Here is a 25,445-nt window from a genome sequence, read left to right on the forward strand (position 1 = left end):
ATAAATACAGGGACAAAGGTAAATAATAACTACAAGTTTTAAATAAATACGAAATACCTTGTCATGTTTATATCAATTGATCTGATATATAAATTTGCTAAAGATTTAATTAGTAATTTATTTATTTTATCTAAGTTTTATTTTTGTTTTGGTTTTTAAATTTATTTTTTACTTAATTTAATCTTAAGTTTTAAATAAAAATTACAAGAATTTTTATATTTTTTGACAAAATTTTATCAACAAAAATAAATTTGTTGATGAAATCAAATTTGGTTGATGAATTTTATTAATGGGAATTTAGAATTCCAATTACTAACGGAAAATTTATTGATGATGAATTCATGGGTGAAATTGGTCGGTTACAATTATTGGTAAAACTATAATAATTAATATTTTGTCGATAATTAATAATTAATTTAAATATTGTTTTAGTTTTTATTTTTGTTGTTTTTACATAATTTTGTTTTTATTTTCGTTAGATACTATTTTTTATTAATTTAGTCATTTTTGTGTTTAAATTATGAGATGAGTATTTGTAAAGAATATTTTTGAATTTTGTGAATTTTAATTTTTTAAATTAAAAAATAAATAAATAAATTCATTGTATATCAAGTTAACACTACATCACATGTGTACATCGGTGTTACTTGTAATAATATTATTTTGTTTTATTCAATTTATTTTTTATAATTATTATTTTTTTTAACTTAATTTTTATATTCATTATTTTTGTTTAATTTTGATACGAAATATTATATTAATATTATTTTTAAAATTAAATTTTTATTAATTATATTTAAATTTAATTATTATTATATTTAATAATATAATTAATATATTCATTATTTAATTGAATATAATTATTTAAAATATTATGTGAGTATAATTATTATTATTTTCTTCTGATAATTACATTCTAAAATACTAATCTTTTTAAAATTGACATTTAAAAATATTACAAATATTTTAGAAAAATATACTAATATTTTTTTAAAAATGACATTTAAGATTTAAAACATTTTAAATTTTGATATTTAAAATACAATAAAAATATTAAATGTTTTTATTTAAATGTCCATTTTAGAAATGTTAGTATTTTTTTAAAACATTTAATTGTTATATTCTAATAATATTTAAATAATTATATTTTATTTAATAATTAAATCTAAGAGTTATTTTCAATTTATAATTGAATTTCAAAAATAATTTATAAAAATGTCAATTTTAATAAAATTATTAGTATAATATTTAAAAAAATTATATTAATTTGAAAGGGATAAAATTGATACATTTTAACTAAAACTATGATTAAATTGAACAAGTTTAACAATTGAACAAATTTAACGCAGTTAAGGAGATGAATTAAAAGAATAACACAATTATAAATTGAGATATGACACAACCAGTGACACGTTGCATAAGTTGACATGTGAACAATTTAAAAAAATAAGAAAATTAAATTAAATAAAAATAAAAAACAAAAAAACAAGAGTTGACACTTATCATGAACTGAGTTAATTATTTAAACACCATTGTAAAAAATGACCAAATTAACTAAAATTGACAAAAAATATAACCTTATTGAATGCAAAATGAAAATGAAGATCGAATTAAATAATGACAATGAAAATAAAGACTATAAGAGTATTTAAGTTTTAATAATTTTTTATTAGTGACATTTTTGTTTGTTGGTAAATTTTGTCCATAAAATAACATCAAACTTTCCACTTTAGGTTTTTACTAAATTTGTGTAAAATTTGTTGATAATTATATGTCTTAAAATTAATTGATAAAATTCATCAACAATTTAAAATTATTATTACCAACGAATGTTTATGTTGGTAAATTTGTCGGTAAAAATGTGTAAAATAATTATTAATGAATAATTATTAACAAATATGTATTGGTGAATTTGAGTCATCATTAATTATCAACAAATTTAGATTGTTTGATAATTATCGATGAATATGTACTTAGGATTAATTTTTTGAAATGTTAATAAAATTTATCAACAAATAATTTAGTGATGAAATTGTTATCATCAGTAATCTAAAAATAAACTCGAATTATCTATATTTTTATTTTTATTCCATTGAGCCCTTATATTATTTTAATAAAGACCGGTTCTTTTTTGAAATCAGTTTTGATGTTATTTTAAAATAACCACATGTGAGTTAAAACACTCTTTTTCCTTTCCAATACACTTATTGTTTCGGCAACACAATTTCACTGGGGTGTCTCCTTTATTTTTGTCTATTGTATAATTGAAAATAGATACATAAAGTCAATTGAGTTTTTTGAATTATTTTTAGGATCTGTAGATGATGATAAAAAGGATCATATTATTTCCATATAAATACGAGTCAAAATAAAAATATTATGATCAAATTACTAATAAAATATTTATTAAACTTATACATGATCAACTTTCCTATAATGTTAAGGTCAAATTAACTGAAAATATCATATATCTTTATTTAACAAATATTAAGATTGTAAAAAGTAATTATATAAACTAAAACAAATTAAAAATTTAAATATAAGAATAAAAATTTCTAATTAAGTCATATTTGTTGAAATAGTTAGTTCAAATAGTGACGATAAAATGTGAGATGTGTATTCGGCTTGACTTTTTGTAATTCGAAAGATGGGTATGTTTTCTTTTATTTAGATATCTTGTTACTCAGATTGTAAAGACATAAATCATGTAATTTTGGAGCTAGTGGTAAATTGAAAAGCAAAGTTCATGTTTTTTTTTCCTTGCAAAACAAATTAATTATATGTTCATAATAATCATAAATAAAAATAATACTTGAAAAAATTGTAATCAATATACTCAAATGATTATTATTTTCTAATTTTTACTAAAAATTATTATTTATCATTCTAGTTTTATACTTGTTCGGTAATTAAAAGTGTATAATATTTTTTAAAAATGAAAATTATCATGTTCATAATTATAAAAATTTATATAAAAAATATTATCGAAATTATTATGTTGATTCTTAAATCTCATTTATATGATAATTTTAAAAATCATTAATTACTGTGTTAAATTTCAACATTTGCATAAATATAATATTAAACTTTGCTTTTAGATTATAGATTTTAAAAGCAAAACAACTATAAATTTTAAAGGTAATTTAACACGAAATTAAAATTTATGGTTGTCTTAAATTTTAATATTTTGTTGTCATCAATTTTAAAAAAATCAATAAATATAACATTTTTAACCAAATGACATTATTTTTTTATGTATTAAATCACGTTTTAAGTTAACATTTTAATTAAAATATATGAACTAATATAAATAGTTCAAATATCAATCTAAAATGTCATTTAACAAAAAAAATTAAGACAATGTTAAAATATATCATTTTTAAAATTTAATGATCACCAAACTTTATTAAAGTGTGATAGAAGAAATTTTAATTTCAGGTAAAAATTTAGAGATCAAAATCATATTTTGATGTTTCATCATATTTTTATCAAGAATAATAAAATAATAGTTTTTTACTATTAAATTTGAGCTTTAAAATTGAAATAAAATATTTATTCTGTTAAATTGTCCTAAAGGGGCATCACTAGAGATGGCAAATAAACCCGTGCCCGTGGGTATCACCCGAACCCGTCCCCGTTTTAACGGGGAATCCCCGCTTTGACTGGGTATGGGTATGGGTATGGGTAATACCCGAAATTTTCAACTGGGGATGGGGATGGGATGGGGATATATATATACCCGCCCAAATACCCGTCCCCGCTTAAATTACTAAACTATTTATAATTTATTAAATAATCTAAAAAATATATATAAATAAATAATATATTTACACATAAAATATAATATAATATAATATAATATAATATAATATAGTATATATACATATAAATAAAATATACTTATATATATATATATATATATATATATATATATACTTACACATATACATGTAATATAATATAATATAATATAATATAATATAATATACATATAATATATATACATAATAATATAATATAATATATATAATATATACGTATAAAACAAATTAATCATTTAACTAGTGAGATCTTTTATAAACAAATTTATAACATTACAAATTTATAAAAATTTAAAAGAAATATATATATATATATATATATATAAAAGCATAAAATATCTACGCATATACATATAATATATATACATAATAATATAATATATATTATTATATTTATATTATTATATAATATAATATGATATATACTTAAAATAAATATATATATATATATATATATATATATATATAAACATAAAATATCTACGCATATACATATAATATATATTATTATATAATATAATATAATATATACTTAAAATAAATATATATCTATAAATATATATATATATATATATATATATATATATATATATATATATATATATATATATATATATATAAACATAAGATATCCCCACATATAATATATATACATAGTAATAATAATATAATATATAATATAATATAATATATATAAATAATTATATATATATATAAACATAAGATATCCACACATATAATATATATATATACATAGTAATATAATATATAATATAATATAATATAATATAATATATATATATATAACATATTTCTCATTCTCTTTATTTTTTGTTATACATTTTGTTTACTCTCTCAATTGTCTGGTTTGCTTTTCAAGATTTAATTTTGAAGGTAATTTTTCTACTTCTTATTACATAATTTTTACTCTCTGTACATGGTTATGTTCAAATAGGTGTTCCTCAATTTCATTCTATGAAATAATTTTTAGGTTACACATTTGATTATCTTTATTTATTTATTTATTTTCATGAAAATGTTTGACTCTTATTTTGTAGCTCTTCTTTTTGTTACTTTGGTTATACACTTTTTTACTCTCTTTTAATTGTTTGGCTTGTTCTTTAAGGTTTAAGCAGATCTTCAAGGTACTTTTCCTTTTATCATAATCTTAATTATACATTTTTTTTTTCCGTTATGTTATGTTCAAATGGATATTCTCAAATTTGGGTCACATATTTAATTATCTTTACTCCTTTATGATAATTTTATTTATTATTTATTTTTTGTTTCATGATAATGTTTAATTCTCAATTTTAAGTGCTCAATTGCATAAATCCTTAATGTGCTATGATTTTAAGTGATCTGAAACTTAGTAGGATTCGTCAAATGTGCTATGATTTGGTTTTGGAATATCAATCAAAAAAGAATGAAACTTCTTCTTATAGAGCTACATCATTGGAGTTGGGAAAGGATGTTGATAATGATGCGAATGAATTTTTAGAGTTTATGGCAAAAAAGAAAAAAATCTAGAACTACAGTTATGAAAACAGAGTTGGATTATTACTTGGAAGAAGATAATTTGCCGATTACACAAGAATTTGATATCCTATCATGGTGGAAAACAAATGGGTTAAAGTTTCCAACCCTTCAAGCAATTGCAAGGGATGTTTTAGCTATTCCAATAACAACTGTAGCTTCTGAATCTGCTTTTAGTACTGGTGGTCAGATATTAACTTCTCACCGTAGTCGACTTCATCATATTACTATAGAGGCTTTGATGTGTACAAGAAGTTGGATATGGAACTCAAACCATCTAGGTAAGTTACTCAAATTTATTAATATTTTTTGTTAGTATTTTTTGTGAATTCTCATCTAATATTCTACATTTGGTGTTTGTAGGTGTTAAAAAATTAAAAGGAAAAGATGTTCTCATGAGTGAAAATGAATCTGATGAAGAAGGTACATTATATTCTAGTAATTAAAATTTTCAATTTCAATTATTATATCATATCTAATTTTTCATTTTTTTTTCTATGTGTAGGTGGATCGAATGCAAATGAAACCACTGATCATTTGTAAAATTAATAAATATTTTGGTTATTATAAAATTTTAGTAATGTGTAATTTTTTAGCTTTTATATAATTATTTGAATTTTATTTAGTTGTTATTTGATACTTTAATTTGAGATTTATACTATTATAATATTTTTCTTAATATTTGACATCATGAAAATCAAAAAGAGTATGTTATTTTAATATTGAATATTTTGATAGTATCATGATTCCGTTGGTGTGATTTTTAAATTTTTTTTATAAAAAATATTTAATTGATATATGGAACAATAAAAAAATGGGTATGGGTATGGGTATAAGAAAATACCCGTTACCCGGTGGGGATGGGGATGGGTCAAAAGTTGTATACCCGTTGGGTTTGGGGATGAGGATGGGGATGAATTTTTATTATGGGGATGGGGATGGGGATGAATTTTTATTATGGAGATGGGGATGGGATCATGATACCCGTACCCGCCCCGCCCCGTTGCCATCCCTAGGCATCACTCTTAAACAAAAGAATGACATTGCATTTTCTTCTCGTGTATTAAATTGTTAGTTCAGTCCAGTAAGTGTAAAGAAAAATGAAAAAAAAAAAGTCAGAAAGAGAAATAAAAAAGTTGAAATGAAATGAAAATGTTGAATAAAACGAAAAATGACAATGAAAAAAAATGTTTTAAACTTGTAATTAAAATTAAATACTATATTAAAATATTTAATACATAAAGAAACATTATTTTACCTGCTATGCTCCACATACAAATTTCAAATTAAGTTTCAATTATCATTCATCCACAATTTTAAGTTGAGCATCCTTTTACGTTGTTATTTCATCCTTTAGTATTTCATTCAACACTCATTGAACAATTTTTTTACTCCTAATTCTCTAGTAGCTTAACTCGTGTGTTGTCGTCAAATCATTCCAAATTCTAACATTTTCATATTTCATCATTCCTCTCATTTATACTTTATTTAATTATTTATATATATGTTAAATATGTTTGTACTTATAAATCATATTAAAATTTATCTATCTCTCAAATTTTAATATATTTAGTTTTCAAACTTTAAAATGAATTAATACAATATTCAATACAAATGCGTTACATTCCTCTTACATGTTAAGTATCGTTTTAAACGTATCAAATTATGTAAAAATTCAAATATTAGTTTCAAATATTGTTTGATACAAAAAAAAATAATAATCCAATTGAATTAAAATGGTTATATATATATATATATATATATATATATATATATATATATATATATATTAAATTAAAAATCAAATTGTATTAAAATTTAAAATAAAAACACATTTTAAAATTTTATAAAAATTTAAGAATAAAAACATATTTAAGTCTTTATACATGCATTCCCGAGGGAGAAATTGTTATCTTGATCGAAAAATTCATTAACTTGAGGCATGTATATTATATCATTTTCCTATATCATATTTAGCTTCTTCGTGCATTTAGTAACAATTGATAAAATATTTTTTGCAAATTGTGTCAATTTAAACTCTTAAAAGTAGGGGCACCACCATTTCTCATCGATTACTATTTTTTGAAATCCAAGTCTTTGACATTATCATGCATGTTGATGATAATAATACTTAAACTTAATGAAATAAATAAATAAAACATTTCCTCGATGAATAAGTTACCCAAGTTTTAGTTTACCTCAAAAGCATGCAATTACAAGTGTGAATTAGTGTGGATTTACAATTTGTGCACTAGATTTTAAATATTTATTCTTGAAAAAAGATCGGAAATGAAATAAATAAATAAAATATTCTTTAACCTACATGTCATTTGTTGATGTTTATCACATGTAATATCACACATATATGTCTCACATTAGTCAATCAAGCGGCATCATATCACTTTTAGGTTGTGTTTTTTTTTAAGTGATTACTATTTAAGAGAAGTGGTTTACGGATTTGGGGGAGCTAAAAAGTATTTTCCTCCAATGATTTAGTCTTACTAACTTGGATGGATTCGAGAGAGTAGATAGATTTTAGAGTAAAATGTATGTTATTTTTTTTTTAAAGATTTAAAGGTGATTGTAAGTAAATTTGAAAGTAAAGTTTATAAGAGTTCGTGAGTGATTTAATTGATGTGATAAATTAAAAAAATATTTTAATGGATGTAAAAGATAGATTACCATATTTCTCTTTATGTAATAAGTAGTATAAATTAGTATTTGTATGAGTTACAATTATTTTTTTAATTTTTTTTACTACTAAAATTAAAAGAAAGAAATTATAAAAAAATATCATTTAATTTTTCCATAATTTATTGAAAAAATGTTGCGAAGCAATTGTGAAAAACATTTTATAATCTATAAAAACAACCACTTTCACGTTCTAACACCAAACTAAGAAGTGGATCTCTATAATGGGGACCGGATCCACGAGTAAGGGATCAGATCTGCACACAAGGCATCGAATCCCACTCTCAAAGTCCATCAGATCCATTCCAAAGAACAGAAGAACAAAGGATCAGATCTACTATGTTGGGATCGGTTCCAACGATCCACAAATATCTACTCTACTCTTAAACTTCCCAGATTCGTTCCAAACAAGCATGGGATCGAATCCAAAGACCCATAGATTGATCCTTAAATGGATTGCCACAGTTTGCACTGTGAAGTCATGAAAAAACACACCTTCATGCATGGATTTGCACTCCATTATTGATAGCGCGTGAATAAATCGTGACTCGAGTAAAACAATCTTTGATGTGGTAATCCTCTCAAATCTTCTCTACACCCAAAAGATAACAAAGTGGATGGATCTCTCAAACTTTTGCAATCACTCATTCCTAATTCAACCCAAACAAATGTTGATGTCACATGTTAATCCATCTATTGTTTTTGTTTCAAACAGAAAATATGTTCAAACAAACATGCCTTTACGAGAGAGGGAAGACGTCGAATAGCAAAATCTTCACTTTTCTCATTTCGCTTTAGTTTTGGATATTTGAAAATAATATATCTTCTTTTACCATAATACCTTTTTAACATACTTGGACTATTATTTGTCATGCTTTTGATATGTTAATTAAAATCAAAAGTATTTTTTTTAATAAGAGTTCGTCCATCCACGAAAATATTTCCGTAAATGTTTTATTTTTTAATTTTAAAACTCAGGGAAGAAACGACCAAGAATTGTTAAATAGTAACTTTTTATTGTAGAATGTTATTAAATAATTAAAGGTATAATTAGTCGTAACATACCCTCTTTCGTTCCAATGGGTCCAAATGGTGTCCGCTTTTAACTTTGTGTGTGGTTTAATTTATTGTTGTTACAGTGTTGTTATCCAATTATTTGTGATTTGGTTGACGATGGTGGTCCATTAAGTGAGAAGAAGCACTGTGATTACGTGACCCACACGAACAAAACGACCACAAATGACTAAAATTGCGAGACATTTCCCACTTCAAGCACGACCTTACCCCTGCACCAAATGAGTTTCTTTGGCTCAAGATGAAGAAGAAGATGAAGATGGCAATGGACAATTAGGACTTTCAAATGGGAAAAATCATGTAAAATAAACTTTAAAAGAGAGATATGACACGTTAATCCAAAATTGCCATTGTAAAATTATGTCCGTTGACACATATGCATTCTGAAATGCTACATTAGTGCATTGTTAACGACGTTTTTGAAAACTTAACGAGATAGACTACATTGATGCAAATTAACTAATTTGGATACTAAGTAGACACAAAGTTAAAAACAGGTATCATTTAGACACATTGAGACGAAAGTGGGTATGTTGCAACTAATTATACCATAATTAAAACATAATTATGAATTATATATTTTGAAATATAAACTTTTATCAATGTTAACAGAATGTGCAATATAATTTTTTTAACATATTTCCAAAATTTATAAAGGGTCTTCTCTGTTCCAACTAGGGATGGCAACAGGGCGGGGCGGGGACGGGTTTCACTATCCCATATTCATTTTCGTAAAAAAAATTCATCCACATCCCCATACCCAAACCCAACGAGTATCAAACTTTTGTTCCATCCTCATCCCCACCTGGTAATGGGTGTAATCGCGTACCCATACCCATACCCGTTTTCTTACTACTTTAATATTAATTTTAATTAATTTTTATAAAAAATATGATAAAGGAAACATAATATTATTAAATATTCAATATTAGGAGTATGGTCGTTTCTTCAATATCAAATACTTTGAAATAAATTATAATTGTTTACATTTTAGATTATAATACCAAATAAAATTTGATGAAAACCAAAATATTTATTAAATTTGCAAACATTAATTAAACCTAGTTGATAAATTTTAAAAATATTTTTAAAAAAATATAAAAGGAAAAAATATTTTTAAAAAAATATAAAAGGAAAAAAATATTTAAATTAAAATATATTTTAAATGTTTGTTTACTTCAATTTTTTAAATTATAATGAATCTACTTTTTATACACTAATAAAAGTTATAATACATCACTTGATAAAAATGACGCAAAGAACAAATAATAAACATAATAATAAAATTTTAACATAGATCTTGTATCTTTTGAACCACAATATATGTTGGATGGTGGTAAAAAAATATTCATGGCAATTACATTAAAATTTTATATTGTAGTAAATAAAAATTATTTATACAACTATAGTGAAAAAATTAAAGTATGATTGTAATGAGTAAGAAAATAAAAAATAATTAGATAAAATTTATCGAAATAGTATTCTACATGATGAAAATAAACAAAAAAAAATAAAAATATTAAAAAATTAACAAATGTGTGTCTTATAAACAATTTGGAGACTATTGGAAGGAATCACACAAAGGAAAACAAATATATAATTAATGGTATGATAAGATGAAAAATATCTTAGAGATCTAAGAAAACTTTTCAAATATCAACATATATACTCAATGGTTGATAAAAAAATGACCCAAAAAATAAATAATAAACACAATAAAATTTTATCATAGATATTTTATCTTTTAAACTCCAATATATGTTGGATGGTGATAAAAAATATTCATGACAATTACATTAAATTTTTATATTATAGTAAATAAAAATTATTTATACAATTATAGTGAAAAAAAATTAAAGTATGATTGTAATGAGTTAGAAAATAAAAAATAATTAGATAAAATTTATCGAAATAATATTTTACATGATGAAAATAAACAAAAATAAAATATTAAAAAATTAACAATGTGTGTCTTATAAATAATTTGGAGACTATTGGAAGGAATTGCACAAAACAACAAATGTATAATTAAGGGTATGATAAGACGAAAAATATCTTAGAGATTTAAGAAAACTTTTCAAATATCAACACATATACTCAATGGTTAAGAAATAACAAAAATTGTTTTAGCAAAATAAAAGAGTTCTTCAAATGAAACAAAAATTAATAATAACAAGTAAATAATTTTTTTTATATTATTTAGTAAATGAAATGTTTATCCTATTAAACACTTAAATTGAGAGTATTAAACATTCTCATGTGAAAGGAAAATATACAATAAATAAAAATATAAAAAAATGATAGAAACATTCAAATGTTAGACATAAATTTTTTTTAATTGACATACATCATTTTAACATAATTACATAAAGGTTATGATAAGATAAAAAAATATATTAGAGATGCGAATGAGTTTCATGACAAACCAAATATTTAGAAGAAATAAAAAATAGAAATAATATATATATATATATATATATATATATGGTTAATTAATTAATTGTGAATATTTTAATAATTTAAAGGAGAATGAATATATGGCGGGGACAGGTATTATGGTGGGGATATATTCATCCCATCCCCATCCTCATCCCCATACTCAATCGAAAAAATCGGGGATTCCCCATACCCATACTCAGTCAATGCGAGATTTCCCGTCAAAATGGAGACGGGTTCAGACAATATCTACGGGGACAGATTTATTTAGCATCTCTAGTTCCAACTAATATATTTCAACGAAGTATCTTTTGTTTGAGCAGTCTTATTACAACAATAATTACTATTAATTAGTAATAATTAAATATATAGTTTTTAAAATTTATTATTAAAATGAAAATTATTTCAACATGTCAATCAAATAATAACCACAACAATATTTAGCGTCTATTTTTTATATCAAATACATTTTATTGTTTATTTAATTCAGTATCAATTTTTTTCTTCAAAATTACATAAACCTCGTTTCTAAAAAAGATATTTTAATTAATCCAAAAATCATTTTATATTACATTTATATACAAAAATAATTTGGTGATTTTTAATTTTGATTTATTAATTTTTTTCTTTTATCTATGATATCATACAACTTATTTACAAACTTCATCCCAAATTCATTCATTCTCACTTTGAAATCCTTTAAAAAAAACAACAACACAAACTTTATCTTTAAATTTATTTAAATCCATTCATTCGATCTCCTTCAAATTCATCTTAAGAAAATAACACACCCTTAAGTTGTGATTGATTACAGAGATGAATTTGAAAGAGAATGAATAAGTGAAATTAAGGAGATAAAGAGAAAAATATGGTTGTTTATTTTAAAGGATAGAGAGGTGAAAGTAAGAAAAGTTAAAAGTAAAGTTTACAAAAACTTATAGATATGATTTGATTGATGTAATAGATAAAAAAATATATTTTAATAGATAAAATTGTTAAATTATAATTTTGCCCTTATGATTAAAATTAATATAAAATTAAATGTAACTATTATTATAATAGTTATTATCATCACCATTATTATTAATTTTAATTTTATTATTATCAACATTATTATTTTTAATTATACAGAATTTAATATTAATATTAATAATTGTTAATATTATTTAATTATTTTTTCACGTGTTTCAATTTTAAAATTAAAAGTATATAGTACTTTTATGTTATCACGATGTTGTTATTATTATTATTAATAAAATTTATATTATTGTTACTATTAATTATTATTCGTTATTAAAATTAATTATTATAAATCATTAATATTATTATGATCATTATTAATATTAATGTATGAAAAATATTTAAATTTCATGTATATACTAGTTTAATTTAAACTAGTAAATATTAAAGTATTTAATATATTTTATAACTTAAATATGCAAAATTATTAAAATAATAAATAGACCATTAATTAAATATTAGGAGTAAATTAGTAAAATAGTACATGATGATGTAATTTTTTGTGTCAGTCTTTTTTTATTACGATCTCCGCTTCTCCAAATTCATCCCCATCTATGATGCACCGATACTTCAAGTTGGATCATGTATCCATGTCCGACACGTATCGTGTCCGATAGTTTAACAATATTTATCAATGAAATATCTATTTATAAAGTCATAATACATTACAATAGAATCTTTGAATAGTAAACAATTTTAATGACAAAAAATAATTAGTCACTATATTGATAATTAAAATAGTTCCAAAAAATTATAATTGGTCTTTAAATTGATAATTAAAATAATTTCAATTATAAATTATTTTTTAAATTGGTTATTAACATTAACTACCAGGTTTTGGCTACCAACATAATTGGTCTATAATTAGAAATTTTGGATTCACACATTAACAAAATTTTGGATTCACACATTAACAATCATATATTTATTATACTTGTAAGAATTATTGTATATTTTTCAATATTCATATATCGCGTATATACCACGTATCATATTTTATTACTTTAAAAATAAACGTATCGACGCATCATATACGTATCTGTGCATCATATATCCCCTTAAATAAGTGCAAATCCCTTTAAAACAAATTAGGAATATCTTATCATTCTATTTCTCTTGAACAGTATATCCCTGAAAACAAATATATCCATAGACTTTAACTGTTATCTTATGAATTGAGTATAAATATATATTTTTTTCATGCGATGTTTGCACACCAAAGCTCAACCTCTTTAAACTCGGTGTCTATCTAACATTTGCAATAAATTTCAACTTTCACCAATCACTTGCATATTTATCTTGTGCTTAAGTTCAATATTTGTTTCACACCTATGTCTTTATTCTATGTGTAACAAAAAACTATTTCAAAATATATTTTGTTTCATTTAAATAATTAATTACAGATCGTTAATCCTTTTTTTTTCACGTACTAATTTCAAAAAAATTAAAATATAATAAACTAATTTACAAGTAAAAATTTAAATTAATTCATTCCCTTTTACTTTATTTTATTTATTATTATAATATTTTTATTACAAATAATTTATTAACACAAATTAATTTACAAATATATATATATATATATATATATTTCTCTTCTTTATTAATACAATGATAATTTGTATGTGTTATATTCATGTATGAGGTCAACATTGACTGTTTTGTTGTATTTATATATTATATAATTAGATTATATAAAAATATTATTCTCTATTTTATTATTGTTGTGGATTAATATTAATTAATAAATTATACTATTTGTTCGTATTAATTATATTGTACATAATTATTAATTTTATGAATAATATATTATTTTGAGTTTTTAATGAATAGTCTGTGATGATTTAGATTGTTGAGTAAATAATATGTAATACACTTAAATATTTAGTTACTTATGAGAGGTTCTGATCTCCATCAATAAAAATATAAAATTAATATTTCATTAGTCAGTTCTAATAAATGATGTAAAAATAATTTTATAAAATGCATTTTAGAATAATCTATCACACAAAAAGCAATATTATCTTTTGTGTAACCAGAGATGGATCTTTCATTGATCATGAGATACAAAATTCTTTTAAATATATGTTTATATGCTTGAATATACTGTATTATGAATCTTAAATATTCATAATAAGCCTTGTCCAAATGAAGCATTAAAACAAGGCATGATAAGAGATGTGAAGCACGAATGCATTGTATTATTGTACTGTAAAGCTTTTCAGATATGTGGCATCATTGTCAAATGAAATCAATTAATATTTTCATCCAACTTACTCATAAACCCACAAATATCTTTTGGATATGTCAGTCTTTTTATCCATTAATGGTTGCTTCTTGGTGAAAAAAAATAAAGAAAAGGTGAAAAAAGATAAAGAAAAAGGTTTAACTTAATTCATACTTCGTTATGTGTTATTACCCGTGCAATTATTTTTAACATTTATTATAAATTATAATTATGTAAAAAACATCGTAGATTAATGTTTTATTATTAACTAAATAATTTAATAAATATAATTAAATATAAATTAATGATTAAAATGTTGAGATTTTAAATAAATATAAATACAATTAACAACTTAAATGTACGAGAATGTTATCTAAATGATCTAATGAAACATAAAAGTTTATAATTAAATTTATTAATAAAAATCATATTATTTAGAAGTTAATACACTTTATAGTAAAAGACCATTATGATAAATTACTTCTTTACTATTTTCAAATATTTAATAACCTGTATTTAAAAAAGATCATTATGTCATGTCAGTAATAAAGATCATTATCTTCAAAAAAATAATTGAATAAGTAGATAAACTAAATATATATCATGATGTCATAAATCAATTTAGAGGAATGGTAACCACACAAAGACTTGTCCAAATGAAGCATTGGAAGCATTGTACTGTATAGCTTTTCAGATCTGTTGTATCACATTCATAGACCCACAAATATCTTTTGGATTCATAAGTCTTTTTACCCATAAATGGTTTTTGGTGAAAAAAAGATAAAGAAAAGGTTCAACTTACTTCATACTTCGTACTCTGTACCAGCAAAATCAAACAAACTGAAAAAATACACGTTTTCTTTTAGTTTGAAATGCATTTCTTCGACGAAAAGTGCGACAAGGATAAACAAATCGATTTGATTGGCTAACTGAGTGAACACTATCCTAACTGTATAAAGACTATTATTGAACCATAGAAAATAACTTCCAAAATTCCATTCTCACCTCAATTTTTCGGATGGATTCTCCCAACCTTCTCGTAACTCACTCTCTTATCTTCCCTGTTTCCCTGTTTCTCTTCCACTGCTTCAGTTTCAACCCTAATTTTTGTTTGCTTTTTGCATTCTTCAGTTCGCGACTCCATCGGTAGGTAGGAAGAATGCAACCTTAATCTGCGCCCCTGTAATAGCAGAATCAGTTGAAAAAATGAAGATCGATATGCACAGAGCCAAAGCTGAAGGTGCAGACCTCGTGGAACTTCGATTGGACTCGTTGAACACCTTCGATCCCTTCCAAGACATCACCACTCTTATTCACCACCGTCCGCTACCATTGTTGTTCACGTACAGGTTGAGATTCCTTTCTCTGTCTCTTCCTCTGTTTTTCTTATCATGTGGTAGAAAAGAATGTTGATATTTTTATTAATTAATTTTTTAAATTTTAAGATTAATTTTTTTGTTTGTTTTTATTTCGGTTGATTGGTATAATAAATAATATAAATAATTGGTAAAATTAAGAAATTGTAGATAAAATTAGTTAGAATTAATGATATTTTGCATTGAACTAAAAATATTAAGATCATTATATTAAACTAGCTCGCTGATATGAATTTGCATTTCTTAATTTTTAAAAAATTTAAGATCAATAATAAATATATATTTTTTAAAATAATTGTTAAATATAAAATTAAAAATAAATAAAAGAAAATTAAATAATAATATAAGATAAAAAAAATTTGTAAAAAAATAATTAAAAATAAATTATTTATAAAATAATTAAAAGTAAAATAAATATTATAAAATGTGGATAAAAAAGAAGAATCTTTTTTATTGTTATATATAAATAATAAAAAATTATATAATAAAATATTTCAAAAAATTAGATAAAGTAAATGTTTATATGGTAAAAAGAACACTGTAGAAGCAATCCTTAGTATTCTTTGCTTTTTTTAGTTTTCAAATATATTTTATTACGTAATTTTTCATTATTTATACGAAGATTTCTTATGTTAGTTTTTATATTTCACGATACTAATTTTAATTTTTATAATATAATTATTTATTAAATTTTTAAAATTAACAATTATTTTTACTTATTTTTTATAAAATATTCATTAACAATTATTATTTTTTATTTCACTTTATTTAAAAAATCTAAATTTATTTTATATATTAATTTAATAACATTACATTATTATTACCTACTAACATATTATTATATATTTAAAAAATACGTACACATAGTCTTAATATTTTTAATTTAACAAAAAATATCATTGATTTTAACTAATTTTATTTATAATTTCCTAATTTTACTAATTATTTATGTTAATTTATTATATCGATCGATTAAAATAAAAACAAAAAACATAATTTCTACACTTAAATAAATTAAATTAATAAAAAGAAATACATAACTAAAGTGACGACTTCAATTTTTTAATACTATTGTAAAAAGAAAAACAAAAAATCGACCATATTTATGAAAATTTTATTTTGAATGTCATTTTACGAATCCTAACAATTTAAAAAAAAAATCTACTAATTCTATTTTATAAATATGTATTCAAAACAACTCTCTTTTATAAAATAAAAGCCTTATCATTCACAATTTCTGTGTGTTAGTTCAAGTAAGAAAAAGAAGGGAAAAAATTGCATTAACTTCGTATGTGTGTCTGTTTTATAAAATGAGACTTAAATCGGTTTTACTTTTAAATGGACTATTGTTAAATGTTCACCTCGCTCATAATCTTATAAAGAGATGTTATATTTAACTATAAATTGTCTTATAAAAATAGTTCAATAACTATATGACTACTTTTATTATTACATATGATTTTTTAAACAAGTAAGTATAATTGTAAAATGGGTAAATATAAATATAAATATAAAATAGATAAAAGTATAAAAATCATTTTATTAATAATAAAAGAGAAATAAATGTCTATTTTAAGACAATATATATATATATATATATATTTTTTTTTTTTTTTTTAATTTCTTGAACGACTTTTCCCAACATATTATATGGGAAACTAATCACATTACTAATTAACTCGGAGACTTTATATTGAAAAAATAAATTAAATAACTCAAGTTTTTATTTATACAAATATATTTATCTTTTAATAGTTTAAAACATTATTCTTATTTCATATTTTTTTTATTTTAATAAATATGTTATTATTAAATAAAAAATAAGGGGATAAATGACACTTAAAAATATAAGAAATATGAATTTTATATAAAACTAAAAAATATATAATTTTTATTGGAAATATAAGAAAATCAATTTTTTATTTTAAATTTTATATGCTTGTATAATTGCACCCTGCTTCTAACGATTTGTGTTTCGACCACACATTAATTTTAATTTTGGATCCTTTTTTCTCTCTCAGCAAAAGAAATTCAATATTCAAATGTAAATACCATTGTGCAACAAGAATATTATAGAATTAAATTAAAACAATTTCAGGCTTAACAAAATCTCTGCAATATATGATTCAGGGTTTGTTTCGAACAAGTTTTTCACAAGGATTTATAAGGATTTATAAAGGAAAAAATGAATTTAAGTTTTCTGTAAATTAAACTTAACTTATATATAATTTTTAAAAAAATTATATATATAAAAGTTACATAAGAGAATTTCTACAAATACATAGACCAAGTTTAGCTTATGAAAAAAATGATTTATTTATTTTTAATTATTTATGAAAAAATTATCTAAGCAACCTGAATTATACCACATGTTGTTTAGTATCAAATAGAAAATATTTTAAGGATGTAGTAAATTGTATTATTACTCTTTAACATGTTTTATTATAACATGTATCATAAAATGTCATAAAAGTTGTTATAGTTTTCAAGATACAAGTAGTTATTATATAAATTTAATAGAAAAATATTTTTTAATAAATATTAATACACAATAATTTCAACCCCAAAATGCTTATTAGAGAGTTTTATAGTGTTTTTCATTCTATTTATCAATGAAAAGGTCCGTTTTATGACGTATGAAATAAAGATGTTCACGGTTTACTGTTTATCCACATTTTTATTACATTTAAATAATACAGCTTTAACCAAATATATCATTTTGTAAAAAAAATTAAAAATATGTATGCGGTTCTTCTTTTTTATGTAAAAAAGCTATATAAATTATCTTTAAATAAAATAAGTTATGAAGTTGAAGGATTACATATTTTATTAAATAAAAGAAATACTTTTTGTTTAGTAAAAGATAAAATTATTTAATTAAAAATAATAAATGTTTATAAAGAGGTGTATCTTCTTATATAAAATGGTATAAATGAGTTTCTTGAATAATAAATGTTTTCTCTTTCCTAAATGATTTAGTTTTACTTTTTCTTCACAGTCAAATTATTCTATTTCTGAATTCAACTTAGTCTATATGAATTATTATTATTATATGTGTTACTAATTTAGCAAAGAGACTATGGTCAGCCTCACCCAAAGAAATATGCTTCGCGTTGAAATGTGAAGTAAAAAAAAACTTATTGTAATATTAAAGTGGCAACAATCTATCCAACTTAATATTTAACTTGGACATGAAAAAGTGAGGAAATAAAAAAAAAGGTAAGAAAATAAAAAATAAAATTTTATATAATGTGAAATAGAATATAATATTTTTGTTTATTATTTATTATTATAGTAAAAAAAAGTAAAATAAAACACCTATAAATGATAACAACTTAATGTTTGTAACAGTGTATTAAGTATATTATAATACAGTTTTATAAACTAGTTCAATATCTACTTACAACATTTTCCAAAAGTAAAATTTTATCTGAATCTAACTTACCCACTCCTTATCTTCTAAAGGTATCTTTAAAACTGTAATCACATCGTGGACAGAAACACAAAAAAATTATAAATTAATGTATAAAAAGATTTAATCATTTAAGAATCCAAAAACATAAATTATATAAAATTAATCATCCTATTTCACACAAAAACTTAAAGTTATGACTTAATTTTCAAATACAAATAATAATTCTAACATGATTGTAACTTAAAACAATGCAATTAACTTTCCTCATCTATTATCCTGACAATTCTATAAATATCAAACATCTCTGTCTAAATAATTTTATAAATATCAAACATCTCTGACTCCATAAAATACTTATAATAAATCTTTTTAATATTAAAATAATTGAATCAGACTATTTTTAAATCATTGTAACTCTTAAAATATCATTTTATACAATTTCACATAATTGATTATGTGTATCAAATATAATGTTTTAAAGCTTTTGGATGTCCCACTCTTGTTTAAATTATCAGATTCAAATATTCTCATTTAGGACCTTTACTCTCTAAGAATGTTAACCCTTTGAAAAAATATGTGTTACCTTCGTGTAACTTCCCTTCCAACTTTACCATAACTCCCGGTAACTCCTTGACTATTTTATTTTATTTTCTTTTTATCTGTAAATGTTAATCCTTAGTATTTTGTTAGTAAAGGCAGTTAGGTTGATGTGATTTGAAATTGGAAGATTTGATCTCTTCGAATGATGAAAATTGAATGCTTTTCTAAGGCCGAAATGGGAGGGTGGTATGTATGATGGTGATGAAAACAAACGGTTGGACGCACTAAGGGTAGCAATGGAGTTGGGAGCCGATTACATCGACGTTGAACTTCAGGTTCTTTTTCTGTTCCATTTGATGAAAGCCAGATTATATAATGTCTGAACTACGAAACTCAGATGAAACATTTCCTATAAAGGTGGCGCATGAGTTCTACGACTCTATACGTGGGAAGAAATACAACGAAACCAGGGTCATTGTTTCATCTCACAACTTCAAACTTACTCCTTCAACTGAGGATCTCAGTAACCTCGTAGCAAGAATACAAGCAACGGGAGCAGACATTGTGAAGATTGCAACAACTGCTGTGGACATTGCTGATGTGGCACGCATGTTTCAAATAATGGTGCATTCTCAAGTAAGGCTTGTGTGATGTATGTCTAGAAACCGAAATTTAAGAAAAAGTTTTGATTTTTATTCAACTTTTTTACACCCCATTGTTGATCTTATCCATTAGAGACTTTAATTTGTGTTATTGTAAAGATAGCCACTGTTCTAATTTACAGGTTCCGTTGATTGGACTTGTTATGGGTGATAGGGGGTTGATTTCTCGTGTACTATGTGCGAAATTTGGTGGCTATATGACTTTTGGTACCCTTGAATCAGGAGTAGTTTCAGCTCCTGGTCAACCTTCACTTAAGGATCTATTGCATCTGTACAATTTCAGAGCACTGGCACCTGATACAAAAGTGTTTGGGCTTATTGGAAAGCCTGTTCGTCAGAGTAAATCACCCATGTTATTGAATGAAGCCTTCAAGTCAGTTGGTTTTAATGGTGTTTATATAATTTTACTGGTCGATGACATTGCCAATTTTCTCAGGACTTACTCTTCTACAGATTTTGTGGGATTCAGGTTCCAACTTCTTATCAGAATTTTTCATTTTATAATTTTTCGAAATAGAAATTGATATTCACCATTTCTATATCAGTGTTACCCTTCCTCACAAGGAGACGGCGGTTAAGTGCTGTGATGAGGTTGATCCAGTGGCTAAGGTAAAATGATTTACTTTGCATTACGATATACGTTTCACAATTTTGGATCGAAAATTGGAATTGATTTTACTCCAATTGGTTATGAGCACAGTGTATAGGAGCTGTGAATTGCATTATCAGAAGACCAACCGACGGGAAATTAATTGGGTATAACACAGACTACGTTGGTGCTATTTCTGCAATTGAGGATGGGTTACGAGGTAGTTGTCATCTTCAGTGGTTAAACAATGTTACAATCATTGTTGTTGGTAACTGTTATTGTGAAGATGGTGTGTGTGTGTGTGTGAGCTTCAATTACTTCTTGGTCAGGTAAACATAATGGTAGTAGCACAACTGTTTCGCCATTAGCCGGTAAGCTGTTTGTTGTAATTGGGGCCGGTGGTGCTGGCAAAGCGGTTGCTTATGGTGCAAAAGAGAAAGGAGCAAGGGTTGTGATTGCGAACCGTACCTATGGTAAGCTTCACGATTTGCCTTTTTCTTTCTTCAAGTTAAAGCGTGTTAAACTTTCAGAGTTACTTTTTCGATGTTTCTGACAAAACATTTTAGTAAAATGTTATATATGGTTTTCAAGTTTTGGGTACAAAATCAGTGGTTTGAAGTATCTCACTCAGTTGTTTTTCTTTCGGTTTTATTTCTCCTGATATCTTGATAACGATTTTAAGAAAACTTGGATTTAGTTAATGGTAATGTCATAATCTGTTTCACTTTTCCTCTTTTGTTTACGCTGTACACACTATTGTGCTTCTTCCTTTCAGCATTCCTTTCTTTAAATTTTCATTTTATGTGTAGCTTTTTTAGCAGAAACAATCACAAGTAATATTACATATGTATTGCACTGTTTATATACAGAGCGAGCCAGAGAAATTGCTGATGCAATTGGAGGAGATGCTTTAGCCCTTGCCGATTTAGATAATTTCCATTCGGAGGATGGTATGATTCTTGCAAACACAACATCAATTGGAATGGTACCAAAAGTTGACGAGACGCCTATTTCTAAGGTTTGTTCCTTTAATATGGATGTTCCATGCCAATTAGGACCTTGAAATATTGGTGGTGTGAGTTTTCAATTTGATACCTTATTTCTTTTGCTGATGAAGTTGGTTTTCTATTCAGATGAGATATGCTTATTTTTTCATTACTTGATCTCACAAAAATTATGATCAATATGTTGAGCGAGGTAACCTTTTTGTTCTTTTTTTTATGCAGCATGCTTTGAAACATTACTCCCTAGTTTTTGATGCTGTGTACACACCCAAGATGACTAGACTGTTGAAAGAAGCAGAAGAAGCAGGAGCCACAATTGTGACAGGATTTAAGATGTTTATAGGGCAAGCGTATGGGCAGTTTGAGAATTTCACCGGATTGCCTGGTAAGCTGAATGTAAAAATTTGGGTTAAATATGTTTTTGGTCCATTAATTTTTAGTGAAAATTAGAATTAGTCCTTTTTCGGAGTTTTTGTCTAATTTAGTCCCTCAACTTCAAAATTGTGTGAATTTAGTCATTTTAACCAAATTTTGTTAAGTTTATTTGACATTTCAAATGTTTAAGTTTATTTGACGTTTCAAATGCGTTTCATGATAGTTTCTTAGTTAATAAACTTACCAAAATTTGCTTAAAAGAATTAAATTCATACAGTTCTAAAATTGGGAAACTAAATCAGGTCAAAGTTTCGAGAAGGGACTACTTTTAATTTTCACTTAAAGTTGAGGAACTAAAAAACATATTTAACCCGTAAAAATTTAATTCAAGAGAGTTTGATGTATTATAGTTGATCCAATGGATTTTGAAATCTTGTATTTCTTTGATTGTATTTTGATTTTGCAGCACCAAAGAAGCTCTTCAGACAAATTATGAAAGACTACTAATGAGGTTTGCAAGTCATTATCCTTTTAAAATATAGAAAATTTTATATATTTGTCTCATAATTTTGTGTTCTTTAATTTTTTATTTTTATTTTAAAATATTATTTGATATAGATTCAAAGAATTTCTAATTAATTTCGATGGCTTTGGATATTTTGCAGACAGCCACCTAAACAACTCAGTTGGAAAAGGAGTAGGCATTTCGGATCGAAGAAATCGCGTAGAAGTTAGATTTTGCCCTTTGTAAGAACAGTATATATATTAACTGAATATGGTAACTATCAGTATTGGCTTGTTTTATATTTTATTATCTTTTGATTGTTAAGATAGATTCTTGAAAACGATTATAAATGGAGACAAAAATTTAGAAAAGATTGTCGGTGTCTGTAACCAAATGTAGGACCATATACGATAAAGAAAAAAAAATTGAAATGTGAATGAAGAGAAATAGAAAGGGAAAAGAAAAAGAAATAATAGACCTTGATCACACGTTCTCACGTTAAATACTAGTTAAAAATGAAGAGTTAGGTTTAAAATATTAACGTCTAAAGTTTTGTTAAATATATTGTTAATCAGGTAATTAATCTGTTTGGTCAATAAACCTTTCTTACTGTTTGAAATGTCCTTCATTCAATTGGAATCTGGCATGACCATGTCAAACAACAAAACCTTTATTTTTTGTTTAAAAAATATTTATTATCTTTTAGTTAAAAAAATCAGAAAGAAAACACTGATGGTGACTATGAATTATTTTTTATTTCATTTGCTCAAAAACCACAAAGAAAACAGTGACAGTGGCAGAAAAAAAACCTACTTTATTGAATTTATTATTTTTGTCAATATGAAATGAAATTTATTTTCACACTTCATATACTTATCTAACTTGAAAATTTCAATATTAATATAAGTATTTCTATTTTAGAAGTCTAATTATTCATACATATTTTTTATGGATCACGTCCAATTTTCTCATAACTGAAATAGAATTTTTCTTGTGTCTATACCTGAAGACACTTCATAGGTTGGAAAGTTTAATTTTGTATTTGGTGTGAAATTGACAATGTTAGGACTCTTTTTATAATAATAATAATAATAATAATAATAAATTGGAAAATTTCAGTATCAATTATTCTTTTAATTCCATTAACTAGCTTGCAAATGTTAAAATTTAATTAAATTTTAATCATTTCAATTTATATTTGGCATGTATGTTAGTTTTTACCAAACACGTAGTGAAGGAGAAAGGAGAAGGAGATTACGCGTGCGAATTAAATATAAAACTAATTCAATGTAATATAATTGAATATATCATCATTTAATATTTTCAATTATTTTCTCATTAAGATTAAAATTAATTTTTACTACTTCAAAATATATAAAAGAATAGTTAGAGTATAATACATAATTTGTACTTTTTCAAATAAGTTCTGATATAGAAGAATACGTTTACTTTTTCTTTTTAATAATAGCTCTCAAGAGTCGTATTTATTTAAGATAGCGTTTAATTAATTGAAATTATAAAATTTGTGTTATCCTCGGGTTTGATTACACACATTTCCCATTTCGAACTATCATTATTTTATAAATTGACTACTTAAATTTGTTTAGCACATTTTTCCGTTTTTTTTTGTAGATTTTACTAATTTCTTAAATATTTGATGGGTGTTCAAAAAACATACCAAATAAAGTTGTTTAGAAAAAATATTATGTAACAAAACAAAGTATTTTTATTTGTTAACACTTTTTTTTTTCGTAACATGTTAACACGTTGTTAAATATTTAATCAATAGGAAATTTATAACAAAAATATGATGATGCATGTAGAAAATCTGGATAATAAAATTCAGAAGTTATGGTAAATGAGTAGTTAAACGTAAAATTAAACATTATTATTGTTATTATTTTGAATAAAAAATTAATATTTCTGATAAATGTGTTTTAATATTTGATAAACCCTTATAAATTGACTACTTAAATTTGTGTTAGCATAAGTAAAATTAAGACTAAAATTTCTTAAGTATACGATATTTTGTTCATTTTTTTTTACCGAAAAAGTGTGGTTGAAAGAAACGAAACTTTACAAGTTGTTAACCATATTATTTAGCAAAAATTAAAGTTGATTAATTTATTATTATTAGTTGTATTTTTATATTTTTTAATATTACTAATAAATTT

At 23.7% G+C, this 25,445-nt stretch overlaps 1 protein-coding gene and 1 long non-coding RNA gene across 3 annotated transcripts; one reads left to right on the top strand and one right to left on the bottom strand.

Annotated features, from left to right (window-relative positions):
- Positions 1-15,421: 15,421 nt before the first annotated feature.
- Positions 15,422-16,169, bottom strand: LOC114176255. The gene is made up of 3 exons (XR_003602983.1): positions 16,054-16,169; positions 15,811-15,985; positions 15,422-15,645 (listed from the first exon to the last, which is right to left on the bottom strand). It is a non-coding gene; the product is annotated as an uncharacterized LOC114176255 (long non-coding RNA).
- Positions 15,666-23,642, top strand: LOC114176253 (bifunctional 3-dehydroquinate dehydratase/shikimate dehydrogenase, chloroplastic-like). Of its 2 annotated transcripts, XM_028061226.1 has the most exons (12): positions 15,666-15,844; positions 15,937-16,154; positions 20,366-20,471; positions 20,554-20,772; positions 20,921-21,267; positions 21,344-21,407; positions 21,499-21,607; positions 21,717-21,860; positions 22,257-22,405; positions 22,614-22,776; positions 23,233-23,277; positions 23,432-23,642. In XM_028061226.1, exons 1-11 carry the CDS (start codon positions 15,824-15,826, stop codon positions 23,271-23,273), a joined length of 1,581 nt encoding a protein of 526 aa, XP_027917027.1. In that variant the 5' UTR covers positions 15,666-15,823; the 3' UTR covers positions 23,274-23,277; positions 23,432-23,642. The 2 variants fall into 2 exon arrangements, with proteins under 2 accessions (XP_027917027.1, XP_027917028.1); XM_028061227.1 differs by lacking the exon at positions 15,666-15,844 and having other exon boundaries at positions 15,938-16,154; positions 20,292-20,471.
- The last annotated feature ends 1,803 nt before the right edge of the window (positions 23,643-25,445 follow it).

This window comes from Vigna unguiculata, chromosome 3, assembly GCF_004118075.2.
Source record: "Vigna unguiculata cultivar IT97K-499-35 chromosome 3, ASM411807v1, whole genome shotgun sequence".
Classification (NCBI taxonomy): Eukaryota; Viridiplantae; Streptophyta; class Magnoliopsida; order Fabales; family Fabaceae; genus Vigna; species Vigna unguiculata.